The 18,096-nt window shown below is 43.9% G+C and overlaps 1 protein-coding gene and 1 pseudogene across 1 annotated transcript; one reads left to right on the plus strand and one right to left on the minus strand.

Annotated features, from left to right (window-relative positions):
* Window positions 1-1,391: 1,391 nt before the first annotated feature.
* LOC102872106 lies at window positions 1,392-3,161 on the minus strand (annotated as a pseudogene).
* Window positions 3,162-16,450: 13,289 nt separating this feature from the next.
* PHLDA1 (pleckstrin homology-like domain, family A, member 1) lies at window positions 16,451-17,599 on the plus strand. Its single transcript, XM_006882560.1, has one exon. It carries the CDS (start codon window positions 16,451-16,453, stop codon window positions 17,597-17,599), a length of 1,149 nt encoding a protein of 382 aa, XP_006882622.1.
* The last annotated feature ends 497 nt before the right edge of the window (window positions 17,600-18,096 follow it).

Genomic DNA, 18,096 nt, shown 5'->3' on the forward strand with positions numbered 1-18,096 from the left:
TTGATATATACCAGTTAATCTTAGGTAGACTTGTGTAGCATGTTAAGCAATTGACTCTTATAATAAGGTTTCCTATAGCCATAATTGTAAATCCTGAGAAAAATTTAATGACATAAGTAATATTAATCCATAACTTCTGAAATGAGGCTGTAAGACTGGATATCAGTATTTTTCTCCATCATAACAAAGCACACACAAAACTCATTGTCCTGAAACATTACAAAGATGTTGAGCTCTGGGCTTTGTTGATACAAGTAATGGTCATTAGCAGGGACTGGTTGAAGGTTAGGATCTGGGCACATCTGAAAACATCATCAGGTTAATGCTGAATTGGACATCAGCTGGGCCAATGTATGTGGTGGTTTCACAACCAGAAATCTGGATTCTAAGAGCTCAAAAGGTAGAAGTAAGTTTGTCATCTCTCCTGGACAATCATCTCACACTACTCTTGACAGACGCCTCTTCCTTGAAAATCTGGCCACAGGTTTTGGTTGGTTGTGGTTTGTTTTTTTCCCCCCATTAGGTAAATGCCTTTATTTGAACTAACACTTTGCTACCCGATTACATCACTTTTCAGAATTAGAGTAACAGTATGATCTTGGAAGCTATAACAAAGAGCTTGACACAGCGAGAGACCATTGTTTTATATATGTATTTTTTTTATGTTTTAGTGACCACATCTCCTTGTTTTAAGTGTCAAATTTAAAAAGTATTGTACATGTAGCATAGTTGACCTCCTGACTGCTGAGCACTTTCTTCACAAGTGTCAAATTCAACAGCATTGTAAATTTAAAGAGAGTCTGATGATGGATGATAATTTGTGTGTTTCTTTTTAAAGTAGCAAAATCAGTCTTGTTTAATGTAATAAAGAATACTGTAAAAAAGATACGGATGGATTTTAAGAAAAGAATATGAAAAGCTTCTATTACATTCCACACAGCCAGTTACTTCTGTGTATTTCTAATACTTCAAAAGCAAAGGATACTAATTTCCATATAACCTCTGAACAGAGTTCTCCAATAAAAACTAGCACACTGGATGGAAAAAGAAAATGACTGCCTAATATTCATATCCAATCATCTGAGCAAGTCCCATGAGGTGGACAATCTAAGGAGGGAAAGATAGATACAGCAACAGGAGATGTCAAAGGCCGCAATCCAGGACAAGAGAGTAAAATGGTTTGGCTGTGAACACATTGCAGGTATGCCTGACACATCCACTGCTGACTGGGAAAGAACACTTGGTTTTATTACCACTCTTTCCCCCGAGGCCTCTACTCTCATTAATCCAAATGCAATGGTCCTTTTAAATGACCAACATCCTTAAGGCATGAGCACTTTGACTTGGAAATATTTGGCCTGTTAAGCACCTAAAAGCAATGTAGTTTTTCTTCAAACTGGTGAGATTACACTCCAGCCAATCAAGCATGCAAACACGTTCATGACCTTGGGCTTTGCTTCTACAAGATCTTCAGGGAGGACATACACTCTGGCTCCAATCCTTCTAGCCATTGAAATAGCTTACATGGCATTGTTAAGCTTGTCATCTGTTAGACTGCCACTCTTCACAAGGTCCTAGTTAATGCAGCCTGGCTGGATGGCATCCATTAAATCCACAACAGCCGAACTGGAGCAGACTGTCTTGTCCTTAAAACTCTGAATGTAAGTTGATTTTCCAACTTCTTTCAATGTTCAGTTCACCCAGTTTACAAATGATATTAGCTTTCTGACCCTCTTCCAGGTCCTCCAGGAAAGGGTGAAAGGGCTTGGTTTCCATCATTCAAGTCTTGCCCTCCAATTCCAATCAAGGATGCTTCCATAACTCCATTGTTGCAGTTTTCAAGCTGTTTCATGTTGGCTCCAAAGGTTTTGGTATGGAGGCTTATTAACTTTACTCCAGTCAACAGAAACTTTAATTCGTGTAACTAAGATTACCAGAGCATCTTGCAGGTCATCATAGAGATGGTTCACATGGGGATTGATGCCAAGCCAGTTTATCCAGTTACAGGTTTCTTCATGAGTTTCTCCTAGAAGAGTCCAGTCAATATCCTGGTTCCCGGGTTTAGTTAGTGTCGGATATTAAACAGGTTAGCCACAAAGGCTAAATTCAGCTTGGGGTTTCCATGGACAGCATCAGCAGGGGTAACAAAACCTGCAACCTAATTTGTTGTTGAAGCATACTTTCAGCTCTCTTCAACTCATGTTCCTTTGAAACCTGACGTACTGAATATCTAGTGGTTCACCTTCCATTTGTCCTTTTGGTGCAATATAATTGAGAAGCTGGAAATAGGGTTTGGAATCGAGTCAGCACAAAAGTTCTTGATCTTTTGCCACCCTGAGTTTTCCAAGTGAAAGTTCGCCCATCTAAGCCGAAGCTCTTATGACAATTTCATAAGTTCCTCCAGTGTCTCCCCATCTCGAAGTAAAGCAGCCAAGGCTGCATTCCTGATTTAATTCAATGTCAGCAAACAAACCAATCTTAATGATCTGCCAAAGTAGTCCCAGAACCAGATGAGGCTTCCCAGCCTGCAAATCCTCTGCACCAATGTTCACTATGTGACACCTAATGGCAGAGGCCGAGTTCAGTGCCAAGTTCAAGTTCTCCCGGATGATAAAGGGAGTCAGTTTCTTTTTGTTAATTGCTCTCTCATCAGTTGTATCAGGAATGGAAAGGTTGATCATTTTACAAAGTACAATTCCATCACCAACAGCTTTGACCAGGTCATCGGTATTTGGGTTCATTGGTATAACTTTGCCATCAGGGTCGTTTTACAAAGCCTTGTTTATCCAGTTAACAAAAGCATATTTTTCTTCCTCTGAATAAGAATGCTGTGTTACTTCACTGGATAACTGAAGTTCCCCCAACAACACAGATTCCTTCTTTTCCTGTTGATGGCTTTACGGACACTGCTTTTCTCCTCTTGGAAAATATAAAACTAGTCAAAACTTATCTTCCCATCTTTATTTCTGTCACCATCCAGCATGAGTTTTTGAATAATTTATCTGACTATATCCTGGTAATGGCATGTTGGTTTTCTTGAAAAACTCATGAAGTTCATAGTCGCCAACGAAACCATTGCTGTTGAGATCAACTTTTGCAAAGGCCTCTTTGAGTTCATCAAGCTCATCTTTTGAAATCTGTGTGGTAGCCATCTCATCCATTAAATGAGATCTATGATATTAAAATACCACTAAATTGGATGGAAACACTTCAGAGTAGTCTCAGGATGTACAAGTCGCCAGGTCTGGGGCCAGACCAACACCTCAGCCTCCTCACACACTTCTGCAAATTGGAATTTTTGCGGCTAAGGTTTGTGGTTTTCTTTTTTCATTATTTTTAGATGAGTGAGATAGTGTTGGTGCAGTAATGACTCAATGGTGAGCATATGAAAGGAATTAGCCTCTTGCCCTGTCCTTTACCATCTGTCTTGTTCACACTTTTTTTTTAATCCTTTTGTCCACTTTGTTGGGAAGGGAGCCCTCTGCCTTCACTATTATGTCTTTCCATACTGGCCCCTCCTCAACATTCCCCGAGTATGAGACAAGAATAATACCATGTTATGTGCTGTTGAATCAACTGTGATTCAGTGATCCTGTGAACAACGAATCTGAACTTTGCACTGCCTTGTGCTGTCCTTGCATCTCTGACATACTTGAGGCCATTGTTAGTCATATTTTTTACTTCTTTTGTTGATCCTCAAGCTTTCCAAGCATGCTTTCTCCAAGGACAACCCTCCTAACAACATGCCCAAAGTATGTGAGATGTTTCACCATCTTTGCCTCTAAGGAGCACCTTGGTTGCACTTTTAAGATTTGTTTGTCCTAGGTTTGATATTACATGCTTTCAAGTCACCTGCAACTCACAGTGCCCTGTGCACAGTAGCTCTAAACACCCACCTCCATTACCCCAGTTACTGTGCCAGTCCATCTCATCCAGGGTCTTCTGTTCCTGCTCTATATGTTTTCTACTTTTTGCAAACCTTAAAGTTACTTAATATTCTATCATTGTTGGTATTTAAGTAATTTGAATTGTTTTCTAGAAAAGGTTCTCAAATGTATGCATAAATGATTCATTTTGAGATGACTGGAGTTTTGGTAAGGGAAACTTTAATGGTAACTATAGCATGAACTTTTAGACACTGCTAGGATTCAAACCCAGATTCTTCTGTTTACTTACTGCCATCTAACTCATAGCTGACCCTCCATTGGGATTTACATGGCTGGAAATTGCTTGGGTGAAGAGTGCATGTCTTTCTGCCATGGATCCTCTGGTGGATTCAACAGCTTTTGAATTAACCATGCAGCTTTCCACTACTAGGATACCAAAGCTCCCCCCTGGTGGTAGACTTGTTTGAACCAGCTAAAGTACATACAGTGCGTCACAGCTGGACCAATTAGAAATGTGATGGGTGGTGAAAAGGCTGAAGTAGATGCACAATCCTACATTTTGGAGAGTAGCAATCAAAGGAAGTTGAATTGTATTGATGAAAAGTGCTGACTATGCCACGGGCTGCCAAAAGAAACCAGTCTGTCACCGAAGACATACAGCCACAGTGCTCCCTAACAGGCAAAGATGACTGTCTCACATATTTTGGGCATATTGTGAGAGGCAAAACTCTGGGAAAAGACATGTTTGGAAAGGTGGAGGGTGAGAAAAGGCAGATAAGGTAATGCATAGCACTGTACATGTAATCCTTATGACTAAATAAGATGACAAATATTCATTGTTGAATGAGAAGTTGGTAGGGGAACATGGTATCTTCAAGTGGAGTGGGTGAGGAGTGCTTTTTACTTGATAGTATTCTAAGTCTTGAAAGATTTAAAGTTTAGTTTTACTTGGTATCTTGGAAGAAATGTTTGCCTGTCTACCTGTCCAAAAGGCAGCCATTGAAAACTGGTCCATGGTTATACTTGGGAACATTTATGAGGTCTCCATAAATGAACATTGACATGATGGCAGAACTATTTTTGTTCATTTAAAAAAAAAATATGTATTAGGAAGGCAAATCATGCCTTGAACAGTTTAAGGATAAAAGTTAAGGATAAAATTGTGTTGGGAAATACAAAGTGGCATATAAAACTCATTAAAAGAATGTAGGAATCGATGTATATTCCTGGAATTTATAAAGAACCTCTTGAGTTTTCATCCTGCTTTCTTTCATCGAGATCTTGAGTTTTCCGAAGTGTCCATGGGAATTTTCTCCATATCTGGATTCTAGGCAGCACTGGGTGGTCTGGAGAGACTGATCCTACTTTAAGAAGCACCCATGAATAGAGCTTATGGTGCCCAGAGGAGGTGTGGGGGTGTACTAGAGGAGACCGTCTTACCTGGAACATAACCTAGATAATTGGAAAGATGATAGCACCATCTGTTGTAGGTCAGAAAACTCTGGATATAGAATTTACTTGATCAAGGTTATCCTAAACACAGATCATGTGGTTGTTAAATTCGAGATTTCCAATGGTTGGTCACCCAATGTGGACAGAGAGTGAGGTGGAGCTCCCGGATTAAAACAAGCTTGGAAGGAGCAGTGGCATCCACTTCTGTAATAGCTTGCCTCTGAAAACCCTATGAACCTGGAGAGAGGATGAAGGACACCCAAGCATTGAGGAGTCCTTCATAGGGTCGCTATGAGTTGCCTGCGACTTGATGGCACATAACAACATTTCCTTAACAATGTCCTCTTTTCCTACATTCATACTTCTCATATTCCACATTTCAGTCACTAATGTCTGCAACTGTTTTCTGTGATTATCAATTCATGACAAAGGTATCAGTCTCTTCTGTTAGTATTAAGTGTGTTCTACGTGGACAATCACTAGGATGACGAGTTGATGCCTTTCTGTTGTGCTGGAGAAGAGTATTGAACATACCACGGACTGCCGAGAGAACAGGTTTATCCTGGACAAGGTGGAGCCTTACTGAGAGCACAGGTCTATCCTGTAGAAGGTGGAACCTTGCTCCTTGACGGCAAGGATTTTGAAGCTCTTGTCTCATGTACTTTGGGAATTTGTCAGGAGAGACCAGTCTTTGGAAAAGAACATTGTACTTGGTAGGGTAGGGGTCAGCGCAGCAAAGGAAGACCCTGGGTGAGATGGATTGACCCAGTAACTGGGGTAATGGAGGTAGGTGTGTCAGATGATGAGACCAGCTTGGAATAGGGCAGAATTCAGAGATAACTGCCTAGTGTTGTGAGTTGCAACTGATTCCATGATACATGACAATCCTAAAACACAAAGTGGTTTTTCACAAACATGCCCCAAAAGGGTAATTTAGGAACACAGCCAAAAAGAACTAGGAGTAAGTCAACTTCCGTTTTTCCGGTAACTTTCTCAGCCAAACATACAGAAAAGAGATTAGTAAAAATGTAGAAGCTCAATCAGAACAAAGATGATTTCCAGTTTCTAATCTATTGGAAATAGTAATTGTCATTCAACTAAATGATTTCCTTAGATATCTGGCTAGGAATTAGATATAGTGCTGCATTGTTTTCCTCTAACATGAGACTTGCTTATTTAGTGGTAATGTAGAAATTTGATAGGAAGATTTCCTCCACTTTCCAGATGTAAAAGATGTCTTTCCACTTTTCTGGATCTGGTTCCCCCACATAATGACCTATTCTTGATGCTCCTTTAGGAAACTGTAGTGTGTAGTCCCTAGAGGGGAACTATGCTAACTAAGGGTCACGCGGCCTTGACAGTTTGAATGCATCAGTGGCTGCAGCAGTCTCGCTGGAGGGACTGGATGGCAATGATAATAGATTATCCTTTAGTTACAGTTCCTACTGTAACTTTGTTGCCTACTGCTAAGCAAACTTACAACCTATCTTTCCCCTACAACCTTGCACTTTTGAAAATAACTTTTTGCACAACTTGTTCTAGAAGAGTATTTAACATATGATGGACCACCAAAGAAAACAAACATCTGTCTGGGAGAGAGTGAAACCAAGTTTCTCCTTGGAGGCCAGAATTTTGAAGCTCCATCTCACACACTTTGGGCATGTGGCCAGGAGGGACTAGTGTCTGGGGAAGGGGCATCATGATTGAAAGGGCATAGGGACAGCACAGGAGAGGAGGACCTCAGATGAGTTGGGTTGACCTATTAAATGGGGTAACGGAGGTTGGTGTGTCAGGTGGTGAGAATGGTTCAGGATAAGGTAGGCTCAGAGCTATTGTACATAGGGTCGCTATGATCTGTAGTTACCTTTCCCCCTCCCCCATGGAGATGTTGTGTTGTTGTTGGATATAGAACTTTGAAAGTGGGATTCTCAGCCCGTAAGTTGAGCACTTTGCCCACATGACTATTAGATATTTCAGTTGTAAACAACAGGTGTCCGTTTAGCAGATCCTCCAGAGAGTTTCCAAGGTCCTAAGTTGCAGGAGAGGATATTGCCCATCTTTCTCCCACTGGGGTCCCCAGCAGAACCAACCACCAGAGAAGTGGTTAACAGTTAAAATTTCTGCTAAACTACTATGCCACTATTGGGTGTTCATGGGCTGATTTGAAGGACAGCAGTTGTAAAGCATTTCTGCTTAAACACATGGACTGTTAGAGCAACTTCATTAACCTGTCATTGGTTTCTGAGGAATGCTTGATAACACCACTACCCCTGAAGGCCTAGAATACTCGTGTGTACGCAGTGTTGTGAATACAGTATTGGCTTTCTCAGGCTCTCTCAGGTTAGTTTCCTCTTTATCTACTGTGTTCTGAGTTTAAGACAAAATTAACCAAACTCTTGGTCTGTTTCATGCACTCCCATAATTCATTTACCCCTTCAAAGCTGATATTACTTTAGTCTGTGGGGACTTGTGTTGCCAACCCAAAGCTCTCTCTGGGAGAAAAATGAGCAATCTTCTCCCATGCAATATACAGCCTCCCCAAGACTCACTGGAGGATCAGATATGAGCAGGTTCCAGCTCATTAGCAGTGCATTTCACATTCTAGATTCCTGGTTCCAGTTTCTTTTTGAACCTGTACAATAAAATGTCTATTCAAACTGCCTGCCTGATTTGTATACATTATATTTTCAGTCATATAACTCATAATTACCTTCCTCCTTAAATGCCAAATTCTGTCAATTTTTCTCCATCCTTTATTCTGCCAGTTGCTTGGTTTGAGTTCTTGTTTCTCTCACCCAGGCTTGCAGGTGCATTATTAGGTGATTGAAAAGACCATTGCTTTAAGCACATGCACCTTATTTCTCAAAATGCTGTGTCTTTAACACTTTAAAGAGAGCCTTTGCAGCAGATTTGTCCAATGCAGTACATCATTTGATGACTTGGTTCTCACATATGGTCTCATAGCAACCACATAAGTCCAAAAAAGCTTGATGCAAACATCATACTACACCGTTCAATATGAATTGCATCCCAAACATCAAGAAGACAATAAAAACTGGTCTGATAAGCAGCATCATGAGACATAGAAAACATTGACAGTTTCATTTTAGAGCTATAATCAACATCTTTGATACCAGCAGTTATATCACAAGACCTATTCATTTTGGGCAAGTCCTCTTGTTAGGGACCACTCCAGGTTACTAAAGAGCAATGATGTCAATTTGATGACTAAGTGTATCTGACTCTGGCCATGGTCTTTTCAATCACATGCTGTGCATTTGAGAGCTGGACAGTGAATAATGATGACAGAAAAAGGGTTGATGCGTTTAAGTTGTAGTGTTGAACTACTGAATTTCCCATGGATTGCCAAAAGAATAAATGTATCTTGGAGAAAGTACAGCCAGAGTGTTGCTTGGAGGCGAGGATGGTAAAGCTTCATTTTACATACTTTGGGCATGTTGCTAGGTGAAGTTATTCCTTGGAAAAGGACATGGAGGGCCAGTGAAAGGAAGATTCACAAGATGGATTGACACAGTAATTCCAGTAATGGACTCAAATGTGTCAGATGATGAGGATGTCACAGAATAGGAAGTCAGCCAATTTGATGGCATTCTACCACCACCACTGCTGGCTAGTCGATTCTAACTCCTAGTGACCATTGAGTTACTGAAGCTGTAAATTTTAGCCAGAGGAGACTGTCCAGGAGCAGCTAGCTAGTAGACTTGCACAACTGGAGAGGAACAGTTTGGATTACGCCATCAGGGTGTTCCCGACTGCTGCTTGCCATTGTGCCTTTCTAGGCTTTTGCATTGGGAATAACCAAGTATCTGAGGTCTTGGCTGACAGTGATAACATTTTCACACCCAGGAGCCTTTAGACCTTAGGGCATAATCTACAGCAGGGGGGGAAATTCCTAGGACTCAAAACATATGTATATGATATGAATTTAATGAGATAGGCATTATCCATTAAATATGGTTTTGATATAGTTTAAAACCCTGTGAACCCCCTTAGAGCACTGTAAGACCCACCACTGGAGGTAGACTGCTCAGGTTGGGAGAATGATGGGCTCAAGTCAAAGATGATGAGGACAGCACAGGATGGGTCAGGGCTCAGGTCCGTCCAGAGTGTCCCCATGAGTCACAGTCACCTGGACAACACATAGCAGCAAGACCATACGAATTTGAATTTATTATGTACACATCATCCATTAAATTGGTTTCATGATCCACACATTGCACTCTTGCAGCATCATACTCATCACACAGGTAAGGCAGAGCTGATCCTCCATTTGGTTGGAAACCTTGGAAAGGTAGTAAAATCCATGGGACGTGATTGTCTGTCTGTCTCGAACCACCAGAGATATGTGTCTGTAGGATTAGCAGTGCGATTCCCTATGGACTGTGCCATCAGACCTCCTCCCAAGAGCACCAACTACCATTTGAATTTACTTCTAAGATGTTTTCTACAAAATTATCACTAGGTGGCGTTATTTGATCAACTAGTACAGTCAAAAGAATGACAGATTTTAGCACCTTCCTTTAAAATTGTCAGTTTTGTAATGAACAATTACATATTTAACCATTTGAGATCAGACCATTTTAGAATCATACAGTATTTTAAATATTTAAAATACTTAGAAAATGACTGTTGTTGTTATGTGCCGTCGAGTCGCCTGCGGCTCATAGCAACCCTATGTACAACAGCCCTAAACTCCACTCTGTCCCGTGCCAATCGCACTGTCTCTGACACTCCCATCCCAATTATCCCAGTCACTGAATCAATCCACCTCATAGAGGGCCTTCCTCTCCTGCGCCGTCCCTCCACCCTCCCAAGCATGATGTCCCTCTTTAAGGACCGGTCTCTCCCCACTACATGTCCAAAGTAAGTTGGACGGAGCCTCAGAATCCTTGCCTCCAAGGAGCCACCACCCGGTTTAACCCTCTCCAGGACAAATCTATTTGTTTTCCTAGCAGTCCATGGTATTCTCAATACTCTTCTCCAGCACCACAGCTCAAAGGCATCAATTCTCCTTCTATCCTCCTTGGTCATTGTCCAACTCTCTGATGCATAACAGGCTACAGAGTCTAAATTGCACTCTGAACAGGTCTCTTTGATTACCATGCTTAATACAGATAGGGTGGGACTGATTTCTCCTTTTCTAGATTATTTGGCTTTCAACTATTTCCTGACAGATATTAATGTTTGTTATATTCGTATCTTGGAGTGATCCATGTCAAAATGAGTCCTTTTGATATATTGGCCTCACGGTTCAAGACCACTGCTCTTTGGGAGAAGGATGGGTAATCTGTGCAATCACTGCCTCTGAAACCTGTTGGAAGGTCAGTTATGGTCTAGTTCCCAGTAAACAACAATAACAGCACTTTAATTGGCTCTTAAGCAAATACTTGGCTATTTATCTGCCCATTGAGAGATGCTGTTTACAAATTCATTTCCATTACTATGTTTCTACTTTTGATTACTTTGGTTGTTGTTGAGTGCCTTTGAGTTGAAACCATCCCATAGCTCACAGCTAGCAGGTTTTCAGAGGCAGTGAATCACAAGGGAAGCGATTACTTGGAACAAATAAAGGATGATCGTTTGATTCAGCAGCTTAGTTCCTCAGAGAAAAAACTTTGGTGGAATTTACATTAGATTATATCTATGGAATGTAATTTAAGATTCAGAGTTTAGCATGTATACTAGTGCACGTGCACGGGCACACACACACACACACACGGAACTCTAGTGGCCGAGTGTTAAGGAGCTGTGCTGCCAAGCCCAAAGGCACACAGTTTGAAGGTACCAACTACTCTTCAGGAAAAGATGGGCAATATCCTTTCTTATAGTTTAAAACCTCCTAAAACCCACTGGAGTATCAGCTATGAGTTGGTTCTCGCTTGATGGCACATAACGACATGTGTGTTCATATATTATTTATACATACACAAATACAACATGTTATATGACAACTATTGGGCAGCTCTGGTAACTTATTGGAAAGGAATTGCACTGCCAAACCAAATGTGAGCAGTTCAAATCCACCACCTGCTCCACAGGAGAAAGATGGGCAATTCCCTCCCATGTGATTTGCTACCTCTGAAAACCCACTGGAGGGTCAGCTATGCTTTGAGGCTGACTCAATGGCACACAACAACTCTAATGTCATTGTTTTGTTTTTTTGATGTTGAGGCGCATCCATAATTGAAGGCTCCAGTGTTTGACCTTCTGCAGCAAGTATTTCACGTCCTCTTCACTTTTAGCAAGCAAGGTTGTGTCAACTGCATACTGAGGGTTATTAATGAATCTTCCTCCAATCCTGATGCCACACTCCTCTTCATAGAGTCCAGCTTCTTCAATAATTTGCTCAGCATACAGATTGAATAGGTATGGAGAAAGGATACTACCCTGATACATACCTTTCTTAATTTTAAACCATGTAGTGTTCCCTTGCTCTGCTCCCACAACAGCTTCTTGGTCTAGGTACAGGTTTCGCATGAGCACAATTAAGTGCTCTGGGATTCCAATTCTTCTGTGCTGCCCATAATTTGCAATGATCCACAGGGTCAAATGCCTTTGCATAGTCAATAAAGTACAAACAGACATTCTTCTGGTGTTCTCTGGTCTCAGCCAGGATCCATATGACATCAGCAGTGATATCCCCGGTTTCATGATTTCTTCTGAACCCAGATGGAATTTCTAGCAGTTCCCTGTCTATGTACAGTTCTATATGTCTTTGAATGAACTTCAGCAGTATTTTGCTTGTATGTGTTATTAACGATATTGTTCGATAGTTTCCACATTTTATTGGATCATCTTTTTTTGGAAATGGGAACAAATATGGATTTCTTCCAGTTGCTCTGCCAGGCAGTTTTCTCCAAATTTCCTGGCCATAGACTGAAAGTGCATCCACCACTAGACCAACAGATGATATCATGATACCTGGAGAAAAGATTGAAGCTGTAAATGGCTGCATCTTACTTGGCTCTACTATTGCTGTGCAAAAGTCTACAGTCAGGGACCTCTCCAAGTTACTGAAGAGCAATGATATCAGTTTGAGGACTAAGGTGTACTTGATTCAGACCATGATATTTCCAATCACTTGCTATGCATTTGAGAGCTGGACAGTGAATAAGGATGACAGAAGAAAATTTGATGCCTTTGAACTATGGTGTTGCAGGAGACTACTGAATTTCCCATGGATTGTCAAAAGAATATATGACTTGCAGTGGGTGAAGCCAGATTGCTCTTTGGAAGGAAGGATGATGAAGCTTTGTCTTGAATAGTTTGGCCATATTACTAGGAGAGGCTGTTCTCTGGGGAGAGATATCATGCTTTGCAGGCTGGAGGGTCAGTGGAGCAGAGGAAGGCCCTCATTAAGGTGAACTGACACGGTGACTGTGAGGCTGCCACAAGATAGGACAGGGTTAAGATCTGTTTATAGGGTCGCTATGAGTCGTACTTGACTCAATAGCTTCTAACAAAAATAATGTAATAATTATAATGTAAGCTCTTCAAGAAATCAAGAATTATTGTTAATATGACATCAACACCAATTCTTGTGTACAGTAGAAGTTCAACATATAATAGAAGCTTCAAATTGGATTAGAAATCCTTAAAAAGAAAATTAATTTCCTGGAATTATTTTGACAGATCTTTTTTAAGAAATGTATCTTAATTATAAGTTTAGAAGTCATAACAAGATCATGATGTAAGGAAAAATTCTAAATATAGATAGATAGATAGATAGATAGATAGATAGATAGATAGATATACATAAATACAAGTAGTTTTTATGTACCATCACATTGGAACCAACTCAGAACTCATCTTCCAGTGGGTTTTCAGTTTTCTGAGATGTAAAATTGACTCAGACAGTTCTCTGGTGAATTACTCAATGTATATCTTCAGTAGTGTATGCTTCCTTGCCTGGCATCTTAATATTATTCTTTAGACTTTGGTAATCTTTATTTTATTATTTGACACAAGCTGAAAACATGGATTTGGGTGTCTAGGGCATACAAATAGTGTTAAAAGTGATGAGATTGTATGAATCACGCGAGATCTATGGACTGAAAACCAGTGTAGTCTAACCTTAGAAGAAGAGGAGTATGTAGAAGAGACTGAAATAATGGCTAGAATGCACAAGGGAAGTGGAGAGAATGTCCTGGAAGCCAGTGAAGAGCTGTGTCAAAGAAGAGAAAATGATCATTTGTGTCCGGTGCTGCCTAGTATGCTTGTATGATTTTGATGCTAACAGCCACAAAATAGTTTTGAGTTGTTGTAGTGTAACGTCAAGTCAGAACTGACCCATTGCTGACCCTCTCACAGGTTTGTAGAGGCAGAAAATAAAACAGTAAGAGATTGTCCACCCTTCTGTCTTGGAGCAGCTGGTGGATTGAACCACATGCCTCTGGGATTGCTGTGTAGCTTCTTGCCACTAGGCCACCAGAGTTCTCCTTTCTGTGAATGTACTTTCTGTGAAATTTTGTGAATTGGTGGAGTGTTGAAATAACAAATCAAGAGCAAAGGTGGCAGCACTGACCTATACTAAGAGGTAGTAGCTCTGGTAGCACAGTGGATAGGGAGTTGCACTAGTAGCCCATTCATTTTTGTCTCTCTGGCAGTTCAAGTCCACCAGTGACTCCTCTGCAGTTTCTAGCTTTGGAAGCCCAACAGAGAGTCTACTCTGAATTGGTTCAAGCTCAATGGCAATAAGTTTTTTAGTGTACTACTCAGAGCCCCAGTAAGTCACACACTGTCAGAAAGGCTGACACACAAAGGAGTGCACCACTGGGTCATTCATAAAACCACTAAATTGTAACAGACACAACTGGAAATTCTGCATTTTAGTTTCTAGTTCCAATAGATGATTTTGAAAATTAGACTGCTTGTTCAGACACCTTGAAATAATTTCATGTAATATAATGCATTTATTACATATGGATAAACTGAAGTTTAAACATACGTGAGTTTGTCCTAAGAAACAATGCTTTGGATTTCCAGATTACATCTCCTATTTTATCCAATCAGCATTGTGTTTTTTCCCCCTATGAAATGTTCTCCCATCTACACATGCCTTCAGAGACTCTGTTCAGAAGAACAGATTTAAAGTATCCTTTACAAATGAACACGAATGACATTCTGTTAAAAGGATGAACAGCTGGTCATGTAGAAATTCTCTGGAATGCTCACTTGTCCTACAAAGGCGGATAAACAAATGAAACGTTAGGTGTCCTGTTTGCCAGTGGTAAGAGAAACAGCAGTCATTTTAAATGTAATTTTATTTAAAAACGCCACACCATTTTAATAACTGCCTTACTTCTGAAAAGGCTGCTCACCATTAACAATGTGAAGATTTTCAGCATCTCACTATCGTTCAGTGGAAGTGGTAAGTCTTTAGGAAAAGCCACCCTGCTAGCAAGGTGTAGGATCAGCGAAAGAGAAAAACTCTAAGAGATGCTTGGGCTCATTGTGACAGTCGCTGTGTCAATTCATCTCTTTTGGTGAGGATGGCGCTGGATAGGCCTGGTTCCTAGTATAAGGAATTTAGTATATACATATGTTCTTAGGGTCGTTAAGCATTGTAGTTGACTTGACAGCACCTGACAACGATAATAAGTATTGTGCTAGGCACTTTGGTGGTGGTGCAGTGCCTACCTTATTGCTCCACTAACCAAAACGCTGCATGCTGTCTGGACGGTTAGAAGCCACAAAGTTCTCCACGGGAGAAAGATAGGTTAACTCCGCTCCGTTAACATTTATTGCCTAAAAAAACCGGGAAGGGGACCTTGTGAGTAACAATCTACTTACAGCAATGAGTATGAGTTTTTGCCCTTATAAAGATTGTGTGGGGAATTTCCCATTTGCTAAGGCATTGATCCTTAGATTAAGAGTCAAGACACCTCAGGGAGAGGACGCTCCTGGAACTAGAGAGGTCTCTCCCCAGCAAAAGCCCAGGCAGGGGCAGGGACTAAATCCAACAGAGGCGACTCACTCTGCGGTCCCCGCGTGTAAAAGTTATCCTTTGTTCTCCATAACCTTCAGGATTAAGTTCTCAGTGCTTTGCATGACACACAGGCCTTTCAGGATTCTTTCTCACCTCTTCAAGTTCATCTCTGACTTCCTCTTCCTTTCTTCTTTGTTCCTGTTACACAAACTAGATGAGTTAAGCTCTCCCTCCTTCCTCCTTGTGTACAAGCTGCAAGCAGCCTTTCCTCTTGGGCAACTCTGAGGCGCTTAGGTTATTTTTCTTTAGTTGGTCGGTCTTCTCTGTTTACTTACTGGATGAATAAGCCTCTTTGGTTTGTAAAGTAAGGGAGCCACAAACGTTGAGACCTGACATTTGGAGGGTGCCAAGCTGTGTCTTAATGAACCGAGTTCCTCACCATCCGGAGGTTCAGTTTGTAATGAGAAAATTGAGTTAACATTAGAGATGCTACAGGCAGCATGGCTGGATCAAGAAGGCAGCTTGGAGATCGTGTGTCCAGGGTCGAGAAGATCCGTTAGGGTTTGCACTCCGGGGTTGAAGCACGCTTATGTGTAGTGAACCTACTATTCTCCACCCATTTCCAAACAGGACAGGCAGCAGCGCTATTATTTTAATTTCACAATCGTTTTGGAGCCAGAAGAGCTAGTTAATGACCGTGAACAAAAGTGCATGTAAGACAGGGGTCCTCACGGCCTTTGTGCACTAAGGCGTCTACGCAGGCGTCCCGGGGCTCCTTCCGCAGGGCCGTGCGGCACGGTCGGGCCGGGCCACCGGCTCTGCGGGGCCTCGGAGCCCGGCGCCAAACCCCAGGGCCGGATCCGCGGCGGCCCCCCTCGCCGCCCCCACCGCAGCCTCGGCCTCACTTTCGAAGCCGGTGTGCAGAGCGCCCCCGCGGGCCAGGAAAGAGGCGGGACGGCGGCGATGGCCCCTCAGCGCCCTCTGGGCGTCGGGATTCGTCGCCAGGCTCCTGGCGGAGGCCCAGGGAGAAGAAGAGGAGTTTCCGGGCTCGAGTCCTCAGCAGGCCGGCCCAGAGTAGAGCGCGGAAGCGAGTGGGCGGTGGGAGGCGGAGCGAGAGACGCGGGGGGCGTGGACGCGAGCTCTTTGGAAAGGCCCCAAGTTAATGAGGCGTGCGCCGGCCGCCGAGCGCTTCTCGGAGCTGGGCTTCCCCCCGCGCTGCGGGCGCCAGGAGCCGCCTTTTCCGCTGGGTGTCACTCGGGGGTGGGGGAGATGGCCCATTCAAAAGCGCCGCGAGGGGGCCCGGCCAGTGCCCTTCAGTGAGCGCTCGCAAGAGGACGGCAGAGGCCCTGCGACTCGCAGCTCCGGGACCTGGTGGCGCATCAGGACGCGGCTGTCCCTCTGTTCGGACCCCGAACCGCCTCCGCCGGCGCCGTCGCCGCTCTGCCTCTTGCGCGTCAGCTTCTTCTGCGCACTCCGGGAGGGCGGCCGCGGCAGCCGCTGGGGCGAGGACGGCGCGCGGCTGCTGCTGCTGCCCCCGGCCCGCGCGGCGGGAAGCGGAGAGGCCGAGCCAAGCGGCGGTCCCCCCTATGCCAGGAGGATGCTGGAGAGCAGCGGCTGCAAGGCGGTGAAGGAGGGCGTGCTGGAGAAGCGCAGCGACGGCTTGCTGCAGCTCTGGAAGAAAAAGTGCTGCATCCTCACTGAGGAGGGACTGCTGCTCATCCCGCCCAAGCAGCTGCAACACCAGCCACAGCCCGGACAGGGACCGGGGCCGGCCGAGCCGTCCCAACCCGGCGGCCCCGCTGTCGCTGGCCTCGAGCCGCCGGTCAAGCTCAAGGAATTGCACTTTTCCAACATGAAGACGGTGGACTGCGTGGAGCGCAAGGGGAAGTACATGTACTTCACGGTGGTGATGGCAGAGGGCAAGGAGATCGACTTTCGGTGCCCGCAGGACCAGGGCTGGAACGCCGAGATCACGCTGCAGATGGTGCAGTACAAGAACCGTCAGGCCATCCTGGCGGTCAAGTCCACGCGGCAGAAACAGCAGCACCTGGTTCAGCAGCAGACCCGGCCGCCGCAGCTCCAGCCTCCAGCCCAAGTCCAGCCTCAGCTCCAACCCCAGCCTCAACCGCAACCTCAGCCTCAGCTCCAGCTCCAGCCCCAACCCCAGCCTCAGCCCCAGCCGCTCCAGCAGCTCCACCCGTATGCGCACCCGCACCCACATCCGCACCCACAACCGCATCCGCACCCACTACCCCACTCGCAGTCATCGCACGGCCACCGGCTTCTCCGCAGCACCTCCAACTCTGCCTGACGCGGGCAGCACCCTGACCAGACAAGGTAAGAGCCAGGCAACTAAGGCAATCAGGGTTCGGGTCTCTGAGCGCCAAGTCCCCGGAGTTTGGGGACTGGTAGGGCAGGGGGGGTGTCTGTCCAAGAGTTTGGTAATGGAGAAAGGGAAAAAGAAACTAAAATTTTAAAATTCCAAGTTTTTGGAAAGGTGGAATAAGGGAAGCAAACTGGAACCAGGAGATGCCAGGCAGAGAGGGGAAGAAGGGACTGGCGGGGAGGGAGGGAGGCCTCTCCGACAGCCTACACGGGCGCTGGGTTGGGGTGCGCACCCCCACAACGCCATTAGTTCTCAGGGTGTCACAAGAGCCACTTGGTTGTCTCGGGGTAACTCCAGGGACCGGACTGGCCGTCTTTGAGAGCACTTGTTCCACAAGGCTGGTCTAGAAAAAACGGGATCTGGGAAGATTCCGAGCCACCTACTTCATTTCCTGTCATTTCTTTTCAGGTTTTGAGGAGTCG

The sequence above is a fragment of the Elephantulus edwardii genome, unplaced genomic scaffold (genome assembly GCF_000299155.1).
Source record: "Elephantulus edwardii isolate Elephantulus edwardi_28Jun2011 unplaced genomic scaffold, EleEdw1.0 scaffold00021, whole genome shotgun sequence".
Taxonomy (NCBI): Eukaryota; Metazoa; Chordata; class Mammalia; order Macroscelidea; family Macroscelididae; genus Elephantulus; species Elephantulus edwardii.

Coding starts and splice junctions, on each gene's coding strand:
- PHLDA1 (XM_006882560.1), top strand. CDS start 16,451: ATGAGGCGTGCGCCGGCCGCCGAGCGCTTCTCGGAGCTGGGCTTCCCC.